We start from the raw sequence: 25,165 nt of genomic DNA, 5'->3' as shown, positions 1-25,165 counted from the left end.
TTCTTTTCTCTTTGCAAAGTCTGTGAAAGGGACTATTCACTTTGTATGAAAAAGATAGGATGGGGTGATTGTGGTAAAGATGGTGTTTTTGCAGGATTAGGGTATAAAATTACTTTCAGGAGTAGAGATTTCAAAAAGAAAATTGGTTTCCATGATAGTAATTGTTAATACTTGCTGAGTGCTTACTAGGTGCCAAGCACATTATGTGCTAAGTACTCTGTTGAGGACTGAACCTCCAGTGAACCTGTGGGGGCCAGTGACACCACTACAGAGAAGGAAAGGTGCCTGTGGGCACGCAGGTGAAAGTAGTAGAGGCTGTCTGATCTGAAACACCCTGTAGACAAGGTCTGAGCAAGAAGACGATCCGACAAAACAGTAATGACTGAGTGTTGGAGTTACGAGGTAAAAAAAAGTAAAAGTCACAATGAGGGTGTAGAAGACTGGTAAAGCCTTTGTTCACCTCATTTGCGAAGTTACTTTGTCTTAGGTTTGTTTTTAAACCAATGTACATGACTTTATCATTCCAGCAGATGACAAGTCCCTAAAGCTGAAAAAGTCATTGTATTCTGTTCTAGTTCTAAGGGTTGCACCGTCCAGGTCATTAGAAAGTGGTATTATGCCAGAGGACTTGTGAAATCATACTTCTTTGCTTGAGCAATTGGTTGCTAAAAAGGGAACTTTTGGAAAATCTACCTTTTCCTATTTTTTTTTTAACCTTTGATAATTTTTTTTGAGTGTCATATTTATCCCATATTATGAGGACTTTTTCTTAAACGTTGCTTGTACTGAAAACCTTATTTAAAGCCATCATAGTATGACAGTCACTCCTTGAAATTAACAAGTAGAGGAAAAATAAAAATGTGGTTCTAGAAGCCCTAAGTCAAATTATATGTCCTATGGAACCAAATAGCACTACTATTTTTGTTTGATATTCAGAGTTCTAAAACTGTCTAAACCAGGAGACCTGTCAAACATCTGTAATTATATCATGTCATACTTTCTAGCAAAGTCAGTCCCTCATGAAAAAGTTGACAGCCCATGAGAGTCCTTCCGTAGCGGGGATGTCTGCATTTCAGACACATGTAGTGCTTGTCAGAGATCCCTTATGGGCAAATGGAGAACACGGGCCTCTTACAACCCTCTCACAGTAGATGGTTCAGCGTTTCTAGTTTCTGCTGCATTTTGCTAAAGCTACATGATCTCAGTCTTAACTCTCAGTGCCCATCAATGTGTTCGATGTTCACGCTTCTCTTTTATTTTCTCTTATATGCTGTGCTTTTTGTTCCATAAAAACAAACAACAAAATAGTATTAAATAAAAACAAGTAAGGTAATAAGCCTAGTTGGGAAAAGGGAAAAGACACTGTATAACACAATTGGAGTTAATACCAGTGTAATCATCCAGTGTAACCAAAGTCCAGCGTTCTTGTCAGTTACTAAATATAGTGGAAACTTGGTGTTTTAATCTAGAAGAAGCAATAAATTACTGTTTTTGAAGTGTACAACTCACTTACAATTTCTGCTGGATTGTGAATTATAGATCAGAATTTGATATATAATTATTGGATCAGTTATAGAATGAGGAGTCATAGTTATGGGAGTACATATAATTATAAAGCCATTAGAATTTAAACTAAGGTGGTAATGTACTTTTAAAAATAGCTTAGAAAATTTAGATCGTTAGGAGAGGTAGTAGAAATTATTGTCTTTCAAAAAATGAGATCAAATGGTTTTCATTAAGAATCTTCTGGGTCCATCATGTGGTTTCGCATATGGGTGGTATTTAACACCCTAGGCTTTCAGGGTGATATAGGTTGAGGCAGTGTTTGCTAAAGGGGACATTGTGGCAAATGATGACGTAGGTAAATGGTCTGGGGGGCGGGTGCTCTCTGTGTGGTGGCCAGTTTAGTACAGCGTGTTTACTCTCCTTCCTGGCTCAGCTTGCTTGCTCCCCTCTCTTTCCTCTTCCTCTGTGCCTCAGCTCCACGTCCTGTAAATACGTCTGAAGTTTGTATTGCTTTTTGAAGGTAGGAGGGTCTTTGATCCAGTAGGTCCCAAGTCTGGCTCATCACAGTCGCCCAGGGAGCTCTTTAAAACTAGACTTTTGTCCCTACCCCAGACTGTCTGTCTGTCTTTCGTTCTTTTTTAGAGAGCACCCGAGCACACAGGAGGGGGAGGGGGAGGAGCAGAGGGAGAGAGTGAGAGAGAATCCCAAGCAGACTCCAAGCCCAGCACGAGCCCCACGCGGAGCCCGACGCAGAGCTCCCATCTCACGACCTTGAGATCATGACCTGAGCTGAAATCAAGAGTCCCACATTTAACTGACAAGCCACCAGGCGCCCCTGGACGTTCTTTTTTTTTTTTTTTTAAGATTTTATTTATGTGACAGACAGCCAGCGAGAGAGGGAACACAGCAGGGGAGTGGGAGAGGAAGAAGCAGGCTCCCAGCAGAGGAGCCCGAAGTGGGACTCGATTCCGGAACGCCGGGATCACGCCCTGAGCCAAAGGCAGACGCTTAACGACTGCGCCACCCAGGCGCCCCATGGACGTTCTTAATCAGAACATCTCCATGGGTAGGATCAACGTGGGTTCAGGTTTTGATGTTTAGGTGAATTGTCAGTGATTGATGCCATCTGTAATTTCCTTGTTACAAATGTGGAAGTAATAGCTGCAGGTATGCTCTTCGGGGCTAGTTGCATTTCTCAGAGGTTTTTGGAAGTCTTGTAAGGACTGAGAGCTTCCTTAGTGGTGTCATGAGAAACGATATGATAATTTGGGGGTTGGTGTGTGGTAGAGGGGGCTGGCTGCCCACCTAAATCCGCCAGTTTTTCGCTCCCATGAGATGGAGCTGCAGGGCTCCAGGTCACATTTTCCTGACTCTCTGGCCGGAAGCAAGTATGAGTCAAGTGGTAGAAGCCACTTTTCAGTCCGGCTTTTAAGAAGCCACTCTGCTGCCTCTTCCGTGCTCCTTTGCTTCAGCTGGATGGGAATGAGGAAGCTCTAGGCAGGCCTTGAAGGTGGAGGGAGCCAGGGTTCCAGAACCAGCCAGGACCTGACTGCCTGCAGAGCAGGACACCTGCCTCGGGAGGTTTCCGAGGGCGAGATGCAAACCGCTGCATTTGCCTTTGAGCCATTTTTAAGTGCACTTATTGTAGTAGTGGAGGTGTTAGGGCAGTAACTTCTTGTTGGGGGGGTTCCAGCTGCTATATCCACAGGGAAGGAAAAGCAGGTTGTGAAGACGCAGAAACTTAGTATCCTGTCCTTATCCTTCTCCACAGATAGAATCCTGTGATCTGTTCCTCGGAATGTGGAAGCGTGACATTACCGAGTTGGGGTGTTTGATCATTCTGCCCTATTTTCTTAGAGGTGGGATCTGAAGGAGGCTGCACCCACGTGTGAAGCGCCCTGAATGGCCCCGGTGAGACCACCCAGGAAGGGCTGCCAGCCGCGGGAGGGGGCTGATTTCCAGAGCATAAGCATTCTCAGAGCTGAGAATTCCTACCGATTTTTACTGATTTCTTAGAATTTAGATATTTTTAAAAAATTAGTGAATGAATTAGATGTATGTGATGCAGAGTTTTTCAAGTGTTAAGTCATTCACCTACTTCATTGTTTTGCTATTTTTTTTTTAAAGATTTTATTTATTTATTTGACAGAGATAGAGACAGCCAGCGAGAGAGGGAACACAAGCAGGGGGAGTGGGAGAGGAAGAAGCAGGCTCATAGCAGAGGAGCCTCACGTGGGGCTCGATCCCGTAACGCCAGGATCACGTCCTGAGCCGAAGGCAGACGCTTAACTGCTGTGCCACCCAGGCACCCCTGTTTTTGCTATTTTTATACTGTAGTATTTTAATCTCAAATTTATTCTAACGTGGCCTTGTCATAAGAAACGGTGTATTAGTATATGTGGAGTCCTAGGTTGGTCCTGTGTTTTTTCCTATACACAGTTGAATAATACATACTTATTTAAAAATCCTTGCTTGTGGTATATGACTTTATTTTAAATGCCATTAGTGATATTTCTGTCCCCCTTGGGAAATATTGTTCGCGTGAGAAACACTATATTTTAGTCACTTCAGTGCTTCATCCATAAAGTTTGAATAGAAATAAACACAGTCACATGGAAACTAGCAGACACACTATGTCTGTTGGGGCTTGGGCCGCAGCATTTTCCTATTGAGAAGGTTCGTGTTCTGTTTGCTTAATGTTGCATTTGTTGTCACTGAGGGATAACCAAAACAGCGTGTTTCAGCCTTTCCTCGCAAATGGCGTGAGCCCTTCAGAAGCGACTGAGTGTGGAAGGAGGGGGAGATCTTTGAAAACACTGAATCTGTGGCAGAGAAAGCACGTGATGGTGACCCTGCCCCGAGCGCACAGAGGGTAGCAAGGCTTGAAAGGAGCAGAGAAGCACCACTAGATCACTGCTTTAATTATTTCGGGTGTGTGAGGAAAGAAGGGTGGTGGGGAAATTATTCACCTGTCCCCCTTCTTCTCCTTCCAGTCGCCCATATTCTTTTGTTCACTGAAGCATTTGTAAGGTGCCACCATGGGGACCTTCTGCGCACTGTTGGCAGGGGAGGGTGCTTTGTTGGAGGGGTGACTCTGCCATCCTTGTAACTGAGGAGGTACCCCAAGCACGTCTTCACTCCCGTCTCAGATGGTTCTAGAACTTACCTAAGATGCTGCACTTGTACATCATTTATGTTTTAACCTCTTCGATCATTTTGGTAGTTTGTCTCCTGGTGTACAAATTAATACTTTAAGTTTGTTAGAATATCTGTCTTTTAAGTTGAGAGGCGCTTCTTAATTCACGTGTTCCAGAATTTTGTAGAGTCTTATGCAGTATGGACACTGAGCAAACTGAAGCTTAGCCTTTTTGATTTTCCTTTTGAAGAGTCTTAATTTGTATATAGTCCAGTTTTCTCTCCTGACTTTCTTTACCCATATTTTATTTTTTTTATTTTTTGAATTCATTAACACCCATATCAGCAGGCAGGATAAATACAAGCAGGCAAAAAAAAAAAAAAGGAAAGATGATAGAATTTCAGATGAGTTTACTTTCGTAATTTGTACCACATCAGGTAAAACAAAGGAAGTGTGTTAAAATAGTCTAAGAACAGTCATTCAAATGAGGTTTGGAGGTTATTTAACCTTCCCTCACTTGTAACAATTAGTTGAGAGTGAGATGTGAGAGACGCAGAGGCTTAGTGAGAAGCAGCAAAATGGAAGTCAGAAGAATTCAGAGGGAAACTTGAAAATGGAAATGCAGTTTTAGTAGGTGAGCACTATGGAAAAGGGGTAAGAAAGTGACAGAAGCATGAGAGCACTGTGTGACGAATGGCAAGAAACCTGCAGAGAGAACCTTCTAGCGCCATGAAGGAGTCTGCAGGCGTGTAGGGTTGCCAACGGCTCCTAGTCACAGAGACTCAGACTAGATGACGCGTCAGAGCTCGGGTGTCCACGGACAAAGATGGAAGCAGTGCTGACCTGACGTACGGGCGCAGGAAGTCTTGTGATGCCTCTTAGCCGTGGGTTCTCGCACCGTGCCTCTGCCAGCTCACTGACGTGTGTGCCAGCTTGTGTCCTCTTGCCTGGGGCGCGAGGAGGCTTTCTGTATTGTACATAGCTGGTTGATGCCATTGAAATTTTGTAACATTGAACACACAGTAACCAGCTTTGCCAGGAGTAGGAAAAATGCCCTCGTCCTCCTCTGAAGTATGCATTCTGTGGGCGTTGGCGTCTCCCAGGACTTCTTAAGGCTGGTGTGGAAACTACAGTGGACAGGAATTGACAGAAAGATGCCAACAAATAGGCCCCCCCCCCATGGCAAAGAAGTTAAAACTGTTTAGCACAGAGACACAGCTGTACTAGGAAGGATATGATTTGCAGGAGGCCCTCGATTGGAGGTCAAGTGTTTTGGATTCCCAGGAGTCTAAATGTGAGCTGCTAGTTACTGTGTAGACTAAGGGTTTTGTCAAGTCTAAACAGTCCCCTTTGTCATTTTTAAGGAGCTTTATATTCTTTTGACCCCCGACAGTTACTGGAGTCTGTGTAAGCCAACTCCGTGAAGCCAGCTCACCTTTTGTTGTTGCTGTTTTATTTTACTTTTTATTTGGAGATAATTTGGAGAGCGTGTATACTCTCTCCTTATGCATGTGTACACGTACACTTTTTTCCTGAACCTTTGGAGAGTAAATTTAGGTATCATGACCCTTTACCCATAAATCCTTCAGTGTCTATTTTCCAGAAGTAAGGATATTCCTGTATATAATTAAAGTATTTGATTTTATAAATTTACATTGGTACTTATATTGGGGTTCTCCAGAGACACAGAACCCATGGCATATTAAATATAGAAATATTAAACATGAGATTTGGGGCACCTGGGTGGCTCAGTCGTTAAGCGTCTGCCTTTGGCTCAGGGCGTGATCCCTGCTTTCTGGGATCGAGCCCAGAATCGGGCTCCCTGTTCCGCTGGGAGCCTGCTTCTTCCTCTCCCACTCCCCCTGCTTGTGTTCCTTCTCTTGCTGGCTGTTTCTCTGTCAAATAAATAAATAAAATCTTTAAAACAAACAAAAAACCATGAGATTAATTATAGGAACTGGCATGAGGGCACTGTTGGGTTTGGGAAGACCTCTTCCACTGACAAAGAAGACGTATGAGAATTTAGGCACTCAGTATCCCCAGCTTTATCAGGGTCTTCCTGCATGTCCCCATCCCAGCATTGAGGGCCTGGGTCCTTCCCAGTTAGTGCCCTCAGAGTAACAGTGCACCCTGCGAGGGTGGGCATTCAGCTTGCTTTCTGATTTAGCCAATCTCGGAAGGATGTTCCGCATCTGATAGGCAGCACTTTCAGCCCTAAAGCTGGAGGAGATCAGGCTTTCCTCCAGCACACCTGGAAGCTCTCAGGTCATTTATGCTGTACTTCGACTCCCTGAGCTCATCATTTTCTTTCATCATTTTGTCCAGCAACATTAGGGCCAACCGACCAGTCATTACATTCCTTGGTTTTCTAGAAATGTTAGTATCTGTATGTCACTTAGCTCTTGGATTCATGTAAGTGGTTCATTAGGAGTATCCAGTGCAGATATTTTGTGTATCTGTAATCAGTTCTCATCATAGACCAAATAGAAGTGCTCTCTTAATGCTGAAAACAGAGTCATTAGCATCTTTTAATCTAATCAGATTAGGGAGCCAATTCTAGAAATCCCAAAACCGAGTCAGAAAACTTCTCCTTAATATTCTCCTCTGGAGCTTCTGGGTGCAGAAATCTGTCAGGAGTCTTCAGGGAAACAGAGTGGGCTTCGTGTGCATGTGTGGGTGCGGACGAGCAGCTGTGTTACAGGGGTTGGCTGCCGTGACTTCCTGGACGAAGAGCCACAGTCTGCCTTCTGCAGGCGGGAGACAGACCCGTTGCTGATGAAAGCCCAAGAACCGGCGTGTGAAGGCGGGAGAAGATGGATGTCCCAGCTCAAGCTAAAACAAAAAACAAATTTGCGTTTCGTCCGTCTCTTTGTTGTATTTAGGCCCCAGGCAGATAGGGCGACGCCCACCTACATTGGTGAGGATGATCTTTACTCAGTCTGTTCATTCAGAGGCTTGTCCCTTCCAGAAATACCCTCACAGACACACCCAGATGTAATGTTTACCAGCTCTCTGGTCATCCCTTAACCTAGTTAGTTAACACATACAGTTAATCATCACAGTCCTTTTCGTCAGTTGACCTAAACTGTCCTTACTAGCATTTTTTCCTGCCGTCACAGGATCCAGCCTGAGAACAGGCATTGCATTTCATTGTCCTGTCTCCTTTGCCTACTTGAATCTGGAATGTTTCCATAGTCTTTGTCTTTTATGACGTTAACATTGGTGAAGATGTAGTCCTCCCCACTTTTTTTTTTTCTTTAAATAAAGTATTCCTCACTTTGTGTTTGTCTACAGTTGCCTCTTGTTTTACTGCACGGTTTGCATTCTCAGCTGCGTGGATGCATGGGTGTCCTGTCCTTCGAAGGGGGTCTGTCTGGAGGCATACCATGTCTGTCTGCACTTCCTTGAGGATGCTAATTTTTATCGCCCCCTCCAAAGTGTTTCTGATTTATCCACCAATTACTGAGGTTTTTTTTTTATTCTTCCCTTGCAATTGATAAGCAGTTGCTTAATCACTGTTTAAACATTCTGCATATCAAAATTATCCCCCCTAGATTTAGCGTCCATTGATGATTCTTTCCTGAGGCAGTCTTTGCCAGTATGATTTTCTCTTTCCTTCCCTCTTTCCACGTTGACCATTTGGCCCTCAGCATCCTAGTACACACAGAGCCTTCTTGTGCCCATCGGTTCATCCATCAGCCTGTCTCCCAACTATCAATATGGACTTATCCATTCCTGTGTCTAATGGTGCTTAATTATTTGGTGCTCCAGTTGTCCCACATTTGGCCAGTGGGAGCCCCTTCCAGTTGACTCCTGTGTCTTTGTCACATCTTTTTTTTTTTTTTTTTAAAGCATTTCTCCACTTTTTGACATAATAAATAAAATGCTCCAGGCTCATCTTGTACACCTACCTAGTCCCAGCCATAGAATCTGCCATTTCTTGAGGCTGCCAGATTCCTTTTAGTGGGGATGGTGTTGGAGGCCAAGATCTGGGTGCCAAAGGTGTGTTAATTGTTGCCGCCCACCTCCCTCCATTCTTGTCAGCTTGAGGTCCCTGAGTGTTTCACCAAACATCCCCCATAACTCTCCTTTTATTTATTTTGATTCTGAGCTTAGTCCAAGAACCACAATCATGAATGTATTTCTGTCTTAGGGCTTCTCTTCTTTTCTCGAGGGTGGTCATCAGTTTCCATTACTTCAGCCATATGTAGAGACTTTTTTTACAGCGTCCCTGTCAGTCTTCCCCCCAAAGTAATATATTTTAGAAACTATAGGAAAATGTCAGAAAGAAGAGAAAAAGTTACCTATAATTTTGCCACCCAGAGGAAAAAAAACTATTAACTTTGGTCTATAAATGGACTTGGTTAGAACCACATCCATTTTAAAAATTGAATACTGAAGGCTTTTCTCCTTTCTAAATATACTTTCTTAGCACTCACATCTTTGATACCTAATAATTTATATTCCAAACGTCTTGAGGCTTGATAGTTTTATATCGTGTGTTAGCTTATTGACATTTGGAATTACAGTGTTTTCCAGATTTCTTCCCAAATTAGCAGTTTCAGTTGTCTTTTCCTGTAGTTCTGTGATGAAGCATTGTACCAATCCCCCGCTCTTCCCAGTGGACCTGATGAAGGGGTCCCGCCAAGAAGTCTGGAACGTGTCTCTAGATGTGTTTTTGTTATATTTCTCCCAGATTCGCAATTTGGAAATCCCCTTTTTCTTCCTATTTTTCTGCTGGAATGAAAACAAAAATCCATACCCAAGAGTACGTTTTCTATTGGTTGAGTGCTGAGCGGTTCCTTGCTGTCACCGAGGGGTTTTCTCCTCGAATGTGGTGCTCTTACTCCTTCTCTCCCCTTCTGACCCGGGACTCTGAGGCTCAGGGTCAGTGGTTGCCATGCATCCTACAGCCTATTGTTGTAGCCGTTGGGATGAAAACAAAGGCTTCCTTCCTTGCACTTTAATGTTCTTTTTCACTAGTGTTTAAAATTTTCAGAGTAAATGTATTACGTGTTTCTTTTTATTCTCCTCCTTCTCTTTCCTCAGCTTTCATATGCTGTGTGCTTCATGCTCTTGCCTTTTGAAAAAGATAAAAGGCAAATTTGAGCAAAGTATACTAACTTTTATCATGGAATGCTTTTTTAATGGCTGTATTATAAATTCTTGAAAATAAAGGGTCTAATGGAAACACTTAATGAGAAAGTATAGGGGCTCTATCACATGTACCTCCCCCCCTTTTTTAGTGAATAGACCGTTTAAACTAAATTAAGTAAAGGATATAAATTCTGTTGTTTCAGTTTTAATATTTCATGACTGATTTTATAGATGAAATTATATTTTACAATAAATAGGAAGAAGAATTTATACAGCCTGTTCTATTTGATGTGAAACAGCAAATCCCATTTCTCTGTAGTTGTAAAGAAAATTCATTATAATGTCTTTAGTTGTAAGAGATGGTTTCATTGTGATTAGTTACATTGATAATAAAACAACCTTTTCAAATGGCATAAGATATCAAGGATCCTATGTGTCTGCTTTTAATGGCATTGAACTTTTTCATTCTCTACTCAGAGTCTTCATTCTCTTCTTTTATCCTGTTTTCCTGTTCCAATAAAAATTGTATTTCTTTAAAATAAATTTCAAAAAATTAGATGGAAATACTAACAAGCATTGATTTTAAAAAATGCTTTTTGAAAGATATATTAAATTTTAACTTTTTGTGTAAAATATTTCTGACTGCAAAAGCTGCATTTGTCAGAGGTGGTTGATATAAGATTGTCATAAAATTAACTTTATTACTGGATCAATTTACTATATTTGGAAAATAGTACTTGAAGTATAGGAAGATTAAAAACAATAAAAAAAGAAATAGGCAGGAAAGGCGGCTGAGCTACTTTTACAGTTTATTTTTGTCCCATGATTTGTTGTTTTATGTTGCTTTTAATACATTTTTGTGAGTAGTGTTGGAAAGGTGGAAATCTTTGGTAATGAAAGGGATGATGGTCTTTTTATTCTGTTGTGGTCACCATGGCTGATCCATATTAGTATGGTATTTTCGTGATCGTTTTAATTCTATCTTAGGCACTAAGCATATATTCTAATTTTTAACTTGCAGGCAAAAGTGAATTGGATATTGGAAATAAAACATGGGTGTATCTGGAATAGAAGCAAAATTCTGTTTTGACTTGAGTGGAGAATTTTTTTTCCATTGGATAGTTTTACTTTACTCGTACCATTTGGGTCAGGGAGCACATAGTTTGGGCCTGCTTGTCTTCAGTGAGTCCTTGGACTCTGGCCAGGGACGGTTCTTTGTTGGGATTAAGCTAAACATGGTACATGAGATACTTTGGAGTTGGAACTTAATCAGGTACCAGGAGTCCTGTGGCCACAGGGCCCCAGGCCTCCTGAGCTTGCATGCGTCCTGCTGGGGGAAGGAGGGAGTCACATGGTCTGTGACTGTACACGTGTTCGTCATGTGGGCCGCCTCATCAGATTTGGGGACTATTAGGAGTGTAGGCTGCTACCATTTCCGAGCCTAGCTGGAAAGGACCTCATGGCCACCGTTAGTTCTGGGGCAGGTGGCTTGCTAAACAATTCCAGGGGCCTCTACAAGTGAACATCTTCATCCAAAATGAGCAGGTTTTTCAGGAACCATTTAGACATTTCTTTTATCCCATACAAATCTAAATTTAAAACTCTACCTCATCTCTTTATTAGTTAGCTCTTTAATAACTCTTGATTTTATTATATCAGTTTTTCATTGTAAGCTGTATCAGATCTGGTTTTGGTAGTGGAAGAGGTATAAATGTAAATGTCAGCTGATGAAAGTGCTAAAATCTTCTTAGGAGAAGTGTGATAGGAGTTGTGCTCTTGATATGCATTTCAAACTGTATTTCAGTGAACACGTACTGATCTGTGGACCTTAATCTTACTGTGCTGGCACAGAGAATTCTTGTTAAAGGTTGGAGCACATAGGAAAGGAAATGTATATAAAATATACATGAAGGAGGGTGAAATTGAGCCATATCTATTCTTGCCAAGGGGTACAGGAGAGAAGGGCATTCTGTTAGTTCTCTGTCTCTACGTAAGCCGTTATGTCGAAGCTCAGGGGCTTAAAGCAACAGGCATCTGTTACCTCCTGGTTTCTGTGGGTCAGGAAGGTTCTGGCTCCAGGTTTCTCCTGTGGTCAGGCTTTTGTGGGGATAGTAGTCATCTGCAGTCCGGCCTGGGGCTGGAGGAGCTGCTCACCAGCTGGCAGGAGCCCCTTGTTCCTCTCTGGCACTTGGTAGGAGCCTAGACTCTTGCTCTGTGGGCCTCCTCACACAGAGGCTGCATGAATGTCCTCACAACAGGCAGGCCAGAGAGGGGGCACGCAGAAAGCTCGTGCCTTTTATGACCTGGTCTCTGGAGTTAGATACCCTCACTTCCACTCTTTTCTTCCCTTACAAGCAGGTCAGCAAGACCAGCCCACACTGAGGGGAGAGAACTAGGTTTCTTCCTTTGAAAGGAGTGTCAGAGAATCTGTGGACTCATTTAAAACCACCACAGACCTTTTCCTGGCTGGGGAAATGGACGTGCCTACAAACTTACTACCTAGGAATGCACTGTGGCCTGTTCTCTGGACTACGAGGACGTGGGTTTTCTTGGACTGAAGTGTTCATGCACTGGTCGGATGGTGAATAAGCCACGACTATGTACACATCTATCCCTAGTGGTCACGTTGTCTCTGGTGTTATCTAGTGAATGGTTTTTAGGGTGTTACATTATACCTTGTTGTCATGGAAGAGTTCATTCAACTTATAAGCATTTTCATAGAAAAGTGATTTTTTTCTTTGTAGGATCAGATACTTAATATTTTGTGGTCTCTGTTACAAATGGCAACTCCATATATGGATTTGGTGATACTTTGTTCAGTTAGGTGATAGTGTGTGGTAGATCTAATTGGAAGTGGCAGATGGAAGAAATCTGAGTAGTCCACTGGTTTCCATGTATTCCTGTCTCACTCACCTGTCACCTTTGCAGCTCATAATAGGCTTGTAGGAAGTCTTACCTGTTTTTCTCTGTCCTTCTGGGAGGAGAGAAGCCCTACTGTCAGATCTTAATGACTTCTGGAGTTCATCCTTTATTGAACTTCCCAAAGGGAAAGGACACAAGACCGTTGGGAGTTTTTATATATGCGTGTGTGTGCACCTGCCATGCTGCACCTATGTGTCCCCTGCTGTGACTTTACTGTCAGCCTGGTGCCACCGTGGGCTAACTTCACACTGCTTGCACCACCAACTGGGGTGAGTGCAGGAGGGGGGAAGGGTGAGATGCCATGGGGGAAAGGCAGGGAGAGGTGGTTTCTAATGTGGGTGGCTTTGTCATACCAGCGAGAGTGTGTCTGTGAGCGTGTAAGAGAGAAAGTGAGCATGCGCGAGCTAGGGCTCGAGCTCACTTTACATGTACACATCAGAAAAGAGAAAAGGGACGAAGAGAGAAGTGAAAATGAGATTGGAACGAGTGCAAAATACAACCTGAGGGAGGAGCGTGAAGGGAGAGATTTCATGCCCGCTGCCCAGAGTAAAGATAGCATGTGAGATGGTTGAGTAGTTCCTGAAGTTCTTTCTTTAAAAGGCTGAAAGAAACTTCCTGTGAGCACTGGCCACCAGGTGTCATCAGAAGGCTGCTATTGATTTGTTTTATTTTGTTCTTAAAAAGTATATGAGTGTTAAAATTAAAAAAGAAAAGCATAGGAGTGTTTTGATTTCTCTCTTGCAACTTTTTAAAGAATTTTAAACCATAGAAGAGACTATTTTGGTTAGAGCAGGAACTTTCTTTCATGACGGATTCTTGGTGAGTTAATAATTTATAGGTGAGATTGAAGATGATAAAGTTACATGCAGCTTACTTGTTTCTTTGTCTTTTTAAGTCAAGGAACAACTGGTTGGGAATTTGGATGAGTACATACTATAAATGGAATTGCATATTTGAGAATCTTTGTGGTACAGTGAGGATGTGTGTTGAATGGTAATTGATGGATTCATATAAGAAACATATGCTTTAGGAAGATTGGTTTGATAATATATCCCGTTACTGTAGTGCAGACACGTCCTAGGTCTTCTGAATCTTTTTTTTTTTTTTTAAAGATTTTATTTATTTATTTGACAGGGACAGCCAGCAGAGAGGGAACACAAGCAGGGGGAGTGGGAGAGGAAGAAGCAGTCTTCTAGCAGAGGAGCCTGATGTGGGGCTCGATCCCAGAATGCTGGGATCACGCCCTGAGCCGAAGGCAGCAGCTTAACAACTGCGCCACCCAGGCGCCCCTAGGTCTTCTGAATCTTGAAGCTTTACTCTGGGAGGATATCTGAGACTCATTTTCTTTCTTCACTGGTACCAGTACTTTGAGAAGAAACAGAGATTATGCCTTGACTTACTCTAAGGGTTGGCAGTGAGTCCCCTACCTGAGAAAATATAAGGTACTTTCTGGTTGGCTTTCAATAAATGTTTGTGGAGTGAATGAATGAAATTTGCCTCCAGAAAAATGAGCACTGAAACTATCCCAGTTGGGTGAGTTTTGGATTCTCTCCCCCATCTGCATTGGCAGTTTGGTGCTTGCTCTAATAATCTTTCTGTTGAAGACTCTTCTGTTTAATTTATATTAGCGTAAATGTTCTCATTCCTGTTTAATCCCCTGTAGATCACTGTAAGATATTTATTAAATCATCTTACACTCCTGCTTACCGACATCATTCTAGTTCTGGGCCCTGTAACTGGAAGTACTGAAAGGCATTCTTCCTGCAGTTTCTCTACCTGTGATATGTCCTGCATACTGAAAAATTTATCACCCTAAAGTAGTGCCGTGTTTTGGAGACTCCTCACTGGCGCTGCTGAATGAATTCCAACTTTCAGTTCAGAGCTTTGTGGGATGTGGTCTTGGTTGACCCTCTGCTTTTGTTTTCAGTTGCTGTGTCGTAGAATACCAGCACCATCGCTCTCCAGACTGCAGATGACAGTCTTGCGTGCTGGCATTGCGGGTGTTGTGTGGCTTTGCCTGATCCCTTTCTTCTCCTTGAGTTGTTTCGCTGTTTTACCTGCTCTGTCAAAAAAAAGAAAAAAAAAGCAGTTTTAGTTTACTCAAGAAATGATATTTCTGCCATTTTGGCCAAATAATCTGCTTGGAAGTATGATTCCTTGCTCATTTACACAGCAGTAGATCTCAATTCCTGTCACATGTGTTCACACGTGGCTTGTATTAGAGTCCCTTTTGTGTGTATGTCACATGGCTCCTAATAGAACAAGAGCCTGGTGGGGCAGAGAACGTGTTGGTAGCATCATAGTTCCCTTTATACAGTAGGCCCTCAGTATATATTTGTTGAATGTTCAGTGTTCTTTCCTGATAAAATGAGACATTGAATTATTTCATTACTTTAAAAAATCAATTGGGAGGTAACAGGTGTAGAAATATTTTCTCCTTTTGTTTTAAAATTTTTGGGGGGCATTAGGTAGAAGATAATAAGGGTTTCGTTATTTTGTGTGTGCATATTAATGCAGTTGTCACTCTTTCGTCTGAAAAAATGTAGTACGTTCCATCATTAGAACATTCATTCTGCATAGGTATACATGAGTCCTCCCTAAGTCAGTGTTTGTTCTGTACATATACTTCTTTTTTTTTTTTTTAAGATTTATTTATTTATTTATTTGACAGAGAGAGACAGTGAGAGAGGGAACACAAGCAAGAGGAGTGTGAGAGGGAGAAGCAGGCTTCCCGCCGAGCAGGGAGCCTGATGCAGGGCTTGATCCTAGGACCCCGGGATCATGACCTGAGCCGAAGGCAGATGCTTAATGGCTGAGCCACTCAGGCGCCCCTCTGTACCTATGCTTCTAAGGATGAAACTCCTGCTAGTGTCCACAGTGAGGGTAGTATAGTAGTGTGTCGTAACAGTGTTGGAAGGGTAAGAGATGGTTGCACTCCTCATTGAAAGGAAGAAAATTCACACCATTTTAGACAAAACATTAAAAAATGTTAAACGTAAGTTACGTTATGGACATTTTCAAGCATGTACATATATAGATATATACAAAGTTGGTAGAATAGTAGATTGAATTTCCATGTAACTGTTACTCAGCATTAATCATTGTCAGCACATAGCCTTCACTATGCCCCTCTGCTGGACTGGACTGATTTGAAGTATATCTCAGACATTTTTCATTTTGCCTGTAAATACGTAGAGAAGAGACATTTCTTATATCACAGTGAGGTATTTGTTTGTTCTAGTACCTCATATGTGCTTGGAATTGTTCTAAGTTCTTGGGATGTAAGGTGGATAAAATAAACCATGCCCTTACTTTCTAGCATGGGGAGACAGAAAATAAACCAGACATACAGATAACCGGAACAGGAACAAAACTGATTTCATCAAAATTTAAAACTTTTGATTATCAAAAGGCATTAATAAATGGAAAAGGGAGAAAATATTTGTGAAACCTGTATCTGACAGGGGATTTATATTCAGAGCACATAAGCAGCTCCTCCGGCCCAATAATAAACTAGACAACCTGTGCAGGAAGTAGGCAGAAGGCTAGCGGACATTTCCTAGAGCGCGTAACGGAGTGTTCAGCACCGTCACTAGTCACCAGCGAAGCGCAGATTAGAGCCACACACACCTACCAGAATGACTTAAATTGAAGAGACTGACAGCATCAAATATTGGTGAGAATGTGCGGATCAGTCAGAATGCTTGATGTTGCTGGTGGCTGTGTAGGAAAATCAGGCAGATAGTTTCTTGTAAGATTAGCGTAGACATCTGCCCCTGCAGTCCAGCCTTACTACCCCGAGGTGTTTACACAAAAGGAATGAAAATATATGTTCGTAAAAAGACTTGTTTGAGAATATTCACAGTGGCTTTATCATACTAGCCGCAGAAGGGGAACAGCTCAGGTGTCCGTCCGCGGAGTTGTGGTGTACCCATAGGACTGAGCGCTGCTCTCACTGAAGTGGAGTGCATGCGCTGTGAGTACACGCAGCAGAAACATCGTGTTGAGCAAAGAAGGCCCACACCCCCCCCTTCCCCGCAAAAGGCCTATTTGATTCCATTTATATGAACTTCTGGGACAGGCGAGACTAATTCATTGCAGAAGAAGACTGGGCAATGGTTGCCTCAGGGAGGGGGAGTTACCCGGGATGAGTGTGAGGGGCAGGAGACAGTTTTCTGGGAAGATAGCATGATCTCTATCTTGATAGGGACACCCATGAGGGGCCCCTTGTAGGTCTCTGGGCTTCTCTTTCTGGTGCTTCTCCTCTCTCTGACTCGGCTACAGAGTCTAGCTGCCCCTCAACTCTACTGGGAGACCCCTGGGCTCTGTCTAGGATCCCTGTTGTTATGCTGTGGCCTGGGTCCTTTCTCCAGGCTGTAAGCTGGGACTCCTCTTAATTTGTGTCTCATCTCTGATCACTGTCCTTTAGTTTCTGATGTCCAAAGTGTTATGCTGTTGTTTCATAGATTTTGTCTGTTTTTTTCTTTTTTAGTTGTTTCATGCATGAGAGTAAGTCCAATCCCTGTGACTCTTCTTGACTAGTAATAGGTGTTCTGGATTGGACAATTATGTCTATTAAAAAAATTGTCTTACTCTTTACAATGTAAGGCAGAGATTTTGTGTTGTTTGCTGTAATTCCAGTATCTACAACCAAGAATACTTGGCATATAGTAGGCATTCGGTGGCGTTTTTGGGATAGATGCATGATTCATTTCCCCCTCTCTGTTTACTCTTTAATTATGAATGTTGAATAGCAGAACCAATGCTGTATTTAAAGGAGCATTTTCTAAAGGGTCCTTTGGAACCACTGGTCTCTTGATTCTTTGTAAATAATGAGTTGTGTAATGAAATTGGTTTGGGAAATGCCTGTGTGCTGAGATATCCTATGGTAAAGAAACTTTGGTTCAAACCAGAGTTTCTTAAACATATTTGACCAGGGGTTGGTTTTTCCTGCTCAAACATCTATTAACCTCTTATTTAATTTACATTTTCTGGATCACATCCTGAGAAACCGTAAACATAAGTATAACGAAACTGTGTACGTTTATCTTTTTCACTCTTTTACAAGAATGGTATGCTCTGTTCTTACAGAGTAACACAGTAACGCACACAAGATGTTTTTGTTTGTAGATTATATACGACAGTTTATGTATTTTTAAGCAGCTTTATTGAGATATTCACATACCATACACGTTATGCATTTGAACTACAATTTAATGGATTTAAGTATATTCACAGACATGTGCAACCATCAGAACATGTTCATCACCTCAGAAAGAAACCCTGTGTTCTTGAGCTCTCACCCCTTGTCTTGCTCCCATTCCCCAGCCCTAAGGAACCACTGGCCCACTTTCTATATCTATAGATGTGCCTATTCCCGACGTTTCCTGTGAAAGCAATCCTATGCTATGTGGTCTTTTGTAACTGGCTTCTTTCAGTTAGCGTTTCCAGGGTTCACGCATGCTGTGGCGTGTGTCAGTACTGCTCCTTTTTGTGGCTGAATATTCCATTGTGTGGATATGGGTGTACCTCATTTTGTTTTTCCATTAATCCGTTGATAAACATTTCGGTTGTTTCCACCTCCTGGTTGTTATGACTAATACTGCTGTAAACATTTGTGTACCAGTTTTCGCAAGGACATACGTTTTCACTTCTCTTGAGCGTGTACCTGAGTGTGGAATTGATGGGCTGTGTGGTAACTCCATGCTTAGTCATTTGAGGGACCACCAGACTCTTTTCCAAAGTGCCATCACCGTTCTCCATCCCCGCTGGCCTTTGTATGATTGTTCTGATGTCTCCACGTCCTTACCAACACTTGTTACTGTCTGACGTTTTGATTCTAGCCGTCCTAATGAGTAAATGGTACCACATAATGGTTTTGATTTGCATTTCTCTAATGGCTACTGATAGATAGAGTATGTTTTCATGTGCTTTTTGGCTGTTTGTGTATCTTCTTTGGAGAAATGTATAGTGAGCCCCTTTGTTCATTTAGAAATTGGTTCATCTTTTTATCTTTGAGTTGTAAGAGTTCACTGTATGTTCTAGATTAAGTCCTGTGTCAGGTATGTGATTTGCAAAAAGTTTTCCTGCTTTGTGGGTGGTTTTTTCATCTTGATTGTAGCCTTTGAAGCATACAGTCATTTGAAGTTTTTAATTTTGATAAAGCCCAGTTTATCTACTTTTTCCTTTGTTGCTCATGCTTTTGTATCACATAAATATATTTTGTTCCCCACTTTTAGCAGAGTCAAAGCAAAAGCCTTTATTTGGTTTGTGGTTGTTATGAAAAAAAAGCAGTTAAAAGAGTTAAAAATAGTTATCATTAACTTTGAGGCCATAATATTTGATGGTTTTTTATTCACATCAAATCCAGTGGCATTTAGCTCAAAATCCCAATCCTGGTGTACAGTAAATGGAAAATGATATGTTTTAATTGAATTAAATAGCATAATGAAAAATAAAATCAATATTATTGATTTTAAAACATTTTATTCAGTGAAATTCTTTTCTCCCCCCAAAATTTGCTTCATTAATCCTGCTGTCTTGCTGACATTTCCGTTTGTCATTAACCTTCTGACGGTACAGAACGGCTGTTAGATGAGGAAACCCGTGATTGACAGTGGGAATAGGAGGGGTTTTTCATTGGCGGGAGAGTTAGAGCAGGAGTAGTGATGTGCGATGAGAATGTGCATGTTGTTAATTAGGATATATTTAGAAAAATCATGGCAAGGCTCGTCGCTGCAGGGGAAAAAAGGATGAAGCAGTTGTTTTTAAGTTTTCCACTGGGGCTTGGACTTCGGTTGGGAGACTGCGGAGGGGAAGGCCTGACTACCTGGCTTGTTTAATCTGTTTTACAGACGGGGTTTCACTGAAATGAAATTTGAAAAGACAGCTTCTCTGTTTTAAAAAAAAATTAGTAAGCTGAAGTGTACTAGTAAAGAGAATTGACTCATGGGAGTTTTTTTGCAAGCTGGCTGAGAACACTTCTTCCATCAGAGATGCCGTAGTGTTGCTTGCTGAGTCAACAGCGTGGCGATGCTGTGCCCCAGATCTGACTTCGTCCTTTTCATAAGGACTTCACGCATGGCATCAAGTTCATCTCAATATAAAGGAAATCTTGAGGCTATGATCTTTTTTTTCATTCAGTGTGTCACTTTATGTGGACTTTCGGATGAAATACGTGTGTGTGTTCTCTATGTTCAGAGGTTTAACAACGTGTTTATTTTCTGCACAGGTTATGAGTGCCAAGTGAGCCGCCCTGGCAGAAGAAACATTGTCAGCACGGTACTGATGATGGATACTGAGAAGAAGCCAGAGAACGATGAGGATGAAAACAGAAACAAAGAAGCAAGAGACTCGAGAAATTCTTCATCTCATGATGTAGATTGTGGGCCCGTATTTGATGTGATAGCAAATTCCTCAGAGAATTCCACCAGCAAAAGAGGCTTTTCAGAACCCTCACACTGTGGCAGTGTCACTTTGGTGGAAGATGGAAACAGACATGCTTCCAAGCGAATGAAATTATCAGCCGAGGCAGAGCACCTCAAGCCTGAAGAGCAGGGCGTTCCCGGGCTAGAAACTTCTGAGAGCACAGTCCCACAAGTGCATATCCCGTTAGGTGAGACAGCGAAGGAGACCCTCCTGAGTGAATGTCCAGAAGGAGGCACTTGTCTTCCCAATGCCTTCTCCCCTCCTTGCAATTTTAGCAGTATCGATGCTGTTTCTCTGAACACAGACCCTGAAAAAAAGTCTGCTCAGAAAATGGTTTCCCTTGATCTGGAAAGAGAATCTCCTTTCCCCCTGAAAGAGATCAGTGTTAGTTGTACCATTGGAAATGTAGATACGGTTCTCAAGTGCAACATATGTGGTCATTTGTTTTCTTCTTGCTTGGATTTGGAGAAGCACGCAGAATGCCACACGCAGCGGTCTAAGGAGCACGCGTGCTGCCACTGTAGCCACAAAGCAGAGAGCAGCGCGGCGTTACATGTGCACGTCAGACAGACACACGGGCTGCAGCAGGTCTTCTCTTGTGATCTCTGTGGCTTTCAGTGCATGGAAGAAAACCTGTTGAATGCACATTATCTTGGCAAAACTCACCTCCGGCGTCAGAATCTTGCTGCTCGTGGAGGATTTGTACAGATCTTAACAAAACAGCCCTTTCCTAAGAAACCATGTACCATGGGAACAAAAAACGTTTGTGTAAAACCCAGGGCTTCTAAACCAGTAGCAAAGACTAGTGATTCAAAAGGATTACGAAGTGTTGGAAGCAAATTTAAAGATTTCCGAGGAGGTGTTTCTAAGCAGAGTGGAGGCAGCGGCGAGCTGCTTGTTGAAATGATGCCGTCCAGGAATGCTTCATCAGAAAAAGTAGAGATTGTTGAAGAAAACATAACTTCCCTTGGTATAGCTCGAAATCCTGAAAACCAGAGTAGGAGTAAAAAGTTAGGAGTGTTGGTAAGCTCAGAGGGTCTCTTAGATAAATTGGAAGCTACCAGAAATACCCTACAGGCAACACACGGTGTCAGTGCAAGCTCGAGACCAAGACCCGAGCGAAACATCCTCACGTTGGGCAGTAGCTTCCGACGGCGAACTGGCACATTTACTTTAAAAGCCCAGGCCAAGAAAAGGTTTAATCTTTTAGGAATTAGTAAAAGAGGAACTAATGACACCCAGAGGATGTATATGAAACACTTCAGAGCCCAGGTGAAGACAAGTGAGGCAGAGTCTGTGACCAAACACGTAGAAATGAGCGGTGGTGTCCACAGTCTGTGTGTGACTTCCCCGGAAACCCCGGACCTGACGCAGGACAAAAGCTCCCATGTCGCCTGTTCCTTTGGCTCTGTGACAGTGAGGCCAGCTGCGGACCATCAGATGTGTGCTTGTACAGACTGTGGTGAAGCAGCGATAAATAGGACAGACGTGGAGAGCCATGGGGAGAGGCGCCCCGCTGGAGAGGTGAAGCTTTGCTGCCAGGTGTGTGGCTTTTCCAGCACGTCGAGGGGGGACTTGGACAAGCATGACCACCAGCATCAGCACACCACCACTGGCCTCAGGTGTCAGTGCTGTTCATTTATTTCTGAGAACGAACTAAATCTCAGAGACCACATGAAGGAAAAGCACAATATGGGTTTTCTTTGCGCTCCTTGCAATCTCTTCTTCTTGTCTGAGAAAGACATGGAAGAACACAAAACAACCGAGAAGCATATTTGTTTATTGGTTGAACCAAAGACTTCCCAGTCATTTAACAGTGATTTAGCTTTACAGGCTTTACCCTTAAGTACTTTAGAATCAGAAAATACAAAAGATCCTCTGAGTGAGTCAGGTAATGCAGCTCAGGAGGGACCTGCTAAGTCCAGGGGAAGCCAGGGGCAGGAACTAAGGCATTCAAGTAAGCCTCAGTTTCAGTGTAAGAAGTGTTTTTATAAAACTCGGTCTTCCACTGTTCTCACAAGACACATCAAGCTCCGGCATGGCCAGGACTATCACTTTCTTTGTAAAGCATGTAATCTTTATTCGCTGAGCAAGGAAGGAATGGAGAAGCACATTAAGAGAAGCAAGCATCTTGAAAACGCCAAGAAAAACAACATTGGCTTAAGTTTTGAAGAGTGTATTGAAAGGGTGTGTATAGGTGCAAATGACAAAAAAGAAGAGTTTCACATTTCTGGACACGGAAGGATTGAAGGCCACGTGGAAGGTGTGCAGTTGCAGGAGCATTCCTATCTTGAAAAGAGCCTACTGACTACCAAGGAGGCGCCACCGTCCAAAGAGGGTGAAGGAGCTTCGACCGCTGCTCCAAAGAGAGGGAGACCCAAAGGTAACATCTCGAGGACATGCTCTCATTGTGGTCTCTTGGCCTCTAGTATTACAAACCTGACTGTTCACATTCGACGAAAACACAGTCACCAGTATAGTTATTTATGCAAAGTGTGTAAGTATTATACTGTAACTAAGGGAGATATGGAGCGTCATTGTGCCACTAAGAAACATAAAGGACGTGTAGAAATAGAGGCAAACGGCAAACAGAGTTCAGATATCATTGTTGGCCCGGAAGGGGGCAACCTTGAAGCCTGTAGAAAGAATGCCGTCTCGGCAGGTTCAGATGAACTTGCTAACAGGTCAGCTGAATCAGATGCCTCCACTTCAGAAAAGCCAGTGGCAGAGCATGGAAATCCAACTCAAGTCGAAGTTGAAAATGTATTTCATCCTACAGATGGGGAAGTCAACAGTCTGCTTACTGATAAAAAGGAACAAATGTCTCTAGAACCAGAGGACCCTCTCCAGCAGGCAGACGTGTGCTCCCAGAGAGATATTACGGGTACAAGTGATAACAAGTGTGTACACTGTGATTTTAACGCTCACTCTTCTGCTTCTCTAGAACTGCACATAAAACGGAAACATACAAAAGAATTTGCTTTTTATTGCATGGCCTGTGATTACTACGCAGTGACTCGTCGAGAGATGACCAGGCATGCAGCCACAGAAAAACACAAGATGAAAAGGCAGTCTTACCTGACCTCTTCTGATGTAGAAGCAAGTTCTGCAGACGTGTCCAGAAATATCATTATCCCTGAAGAGCAGCAGCAACAGAATTCTGAAGAATATCAGATACTTTCAGACCAGCCATCGGAAGAAATTCTGAAATCTAAAAGTACTGCTGAGTGTTGTGTTTTGGATAAGCATACTAATCTAGACACGTCTAAGGTTCTCCGTGTTCCCACCTCCGTAGAGATTGAGACTGAAGAAGAATCTAATCTCAGTGAAGATCGTTCCTTGTGTGAGACTTTGCAGCCGCCCCTGGCCAGAGATAAAGCTCTGACACCTGACGAGATGGTGTCCCTTAATATTTCCTCTAACTGCGGCTCCGCAGGCAGATTTCAGAATGAAAATTCAGGAAGCTCAGCTGTGGATGAGGCAGCAGAGAGAGCCCACAGCATGTTGAATGACACTGGCGATGTGAGCACGCGTGGCGAGAGCGATGTCGGCCAGGCGGGGGAGAATGCAGAGAAAGCTCTTAGCAAACACGGGTGTCCTGGAGGTCTCGGGGGAGGGCACCCAGCTGAAGGCACCGTCCCCGATGTGATGACAAGGACAAGGCAGGAGCTGAACCTGGAGAGTGGTGGTCAGAACGAAGTTGGGAGTGTGCGGAGTTCAGAAGATTTGAAAGATATCCGAGAAGACCCCGTTCTGGAGAACAAGGAAATTCTGATGAATTCCCAACATGACACTACAATTATTTTGGAAGAGAATGGTCCAGCTTCTGATAGCACAGTTGAAAGTAATGATGTTTATGAGACTATAATCAGTATTGATGACAAAGGACAGGCCATCTACAGTTTTGGCCGATTTGATTCTTCCATAATAAGGATAAAGAACTCTGAAGATGGAGAATTGTTAGACCCGTCTGAAGAGGGTCTGGTAACAACAGGTGTGAGAATTAGTGAGTTGCCCTTAAAAGATGGTGCTCAAGGTGTGAAAAAGAAGAAATCTGAAGGTAGTTCCTTCGGCGAATCCACACGAATTCGTTGCGATGATTGTGGCTTCTTAGCAGATGGTTTGAGTGGACTGAATGTTCACATAGCCATGAAACATCCTACGAAAGAGAAACACTTTCATTGTTTACTGTGCGGAAAATCGTTCTACACGGAGAGCAATCTCCATCAGCATTTGGCCAGTGCTGGTCACATGAGGAACGAACAGGCCAGTGTAGAGGAGCTTCCGGAGGGAGGGGCTACCTTTAAATGTGTCAAGTGTACAGAGCCCTTTGATTCAGAACAGAATTTATTTCTGCATATTAAAGGGCAGCATGAAGAACTGCTCCGGGAGGTGAACAAGTACATAGTGGAAGACACTGAGCAAATCAACCGCGAGAGAGAAGAAAATCAGGGAAATGTTTGCAAGTATTGCGGGAAGATGTGTCGAAGTAGCAATTCGATGGCGTTTCTAGCACACATTCGCACTCATACAGGTACGTACCCTCGCGCCAACCCCTGTTGACCTGTAAAGTGCAAACGAAGGAGAAAGTGGGGGTGTTGGTTCCCATCTGCATATGGAGTCGTGCTGGATTTGCTGGTCGGCCTTCCCCCTGGCTCACGTGACCTTACTGGGTGGCACTCTGGCCACCTGCCGCAAGTCAGTGTTGACATTTAACGTTTCCAAAGTTAATTAAGCCTTAGTGATTCCAGGGCAGGTTATTCGACAAATTTCTTTTCATTTTATCAAAAAGCCTTGCCCCTCTGATGCCTTTGTTAGAGTCCTGTCTCTTAACAGCTTTCCATTGCTTCTGAGTCCTAACTGTTTGGTTTGCCAAGGTAGCTGTTAAGTGGCACTGTGGGTTTCAGAGGATGTATTAAATGGCTTTTGAGGAATGAAATAATAAAAATTTTCTTAGAATTTTAGGGATTTAAAATTATTCATTGCCAGATGGTTTATATCAAGAAGTGTGACTCCCAGGCAACAAGATTCTACTTTCAAGGATCAAAATTAGTGAACACTTTTCAAAGTTAATAT

At 42.8% G+C, this 25,165-nt stretch overlaps 1 protein-coding gene across 1 annotated transcript in view; it reads left to right on the top strand.

The window, feature by feature from the left end:
- Positions 1 to 25,165, top strand: part of ZNF407 (zinc finger protein 407) — a 449,588-nt gene that overhangs the window by 15,411 nt on the left and 409,012 nt on the right. Inside the window, 1 exon segment of the mRNA XM_026496488.4 lies at positions 19,893 to 24,623. Coding sequence (XP_026352273.2) covers positions 19,949 to 24,623 — 4,675 coding nt within the window. The 5' untranslated portion in view covers positions 19,893 to 19,948.

This window comes from Ursus arctos, unplaced genomic scaffold, assembly GCF_023065955.2.
Source record: "Ursus arctos isolate Adak ecotype North America unplaced genomic scaffold, UrsArc2.0 scaffold_17, whole genome shotgun sequence".
Taxonomy (NCBI): Eukaryota; Metazoa; Chordata; class Mammalia; order Carnivora; family Ursidae; genus Ursus; species Ursus arctos.
This window is presented reverse-complemented; position numbering and strand designations above follow the sequence as displayed.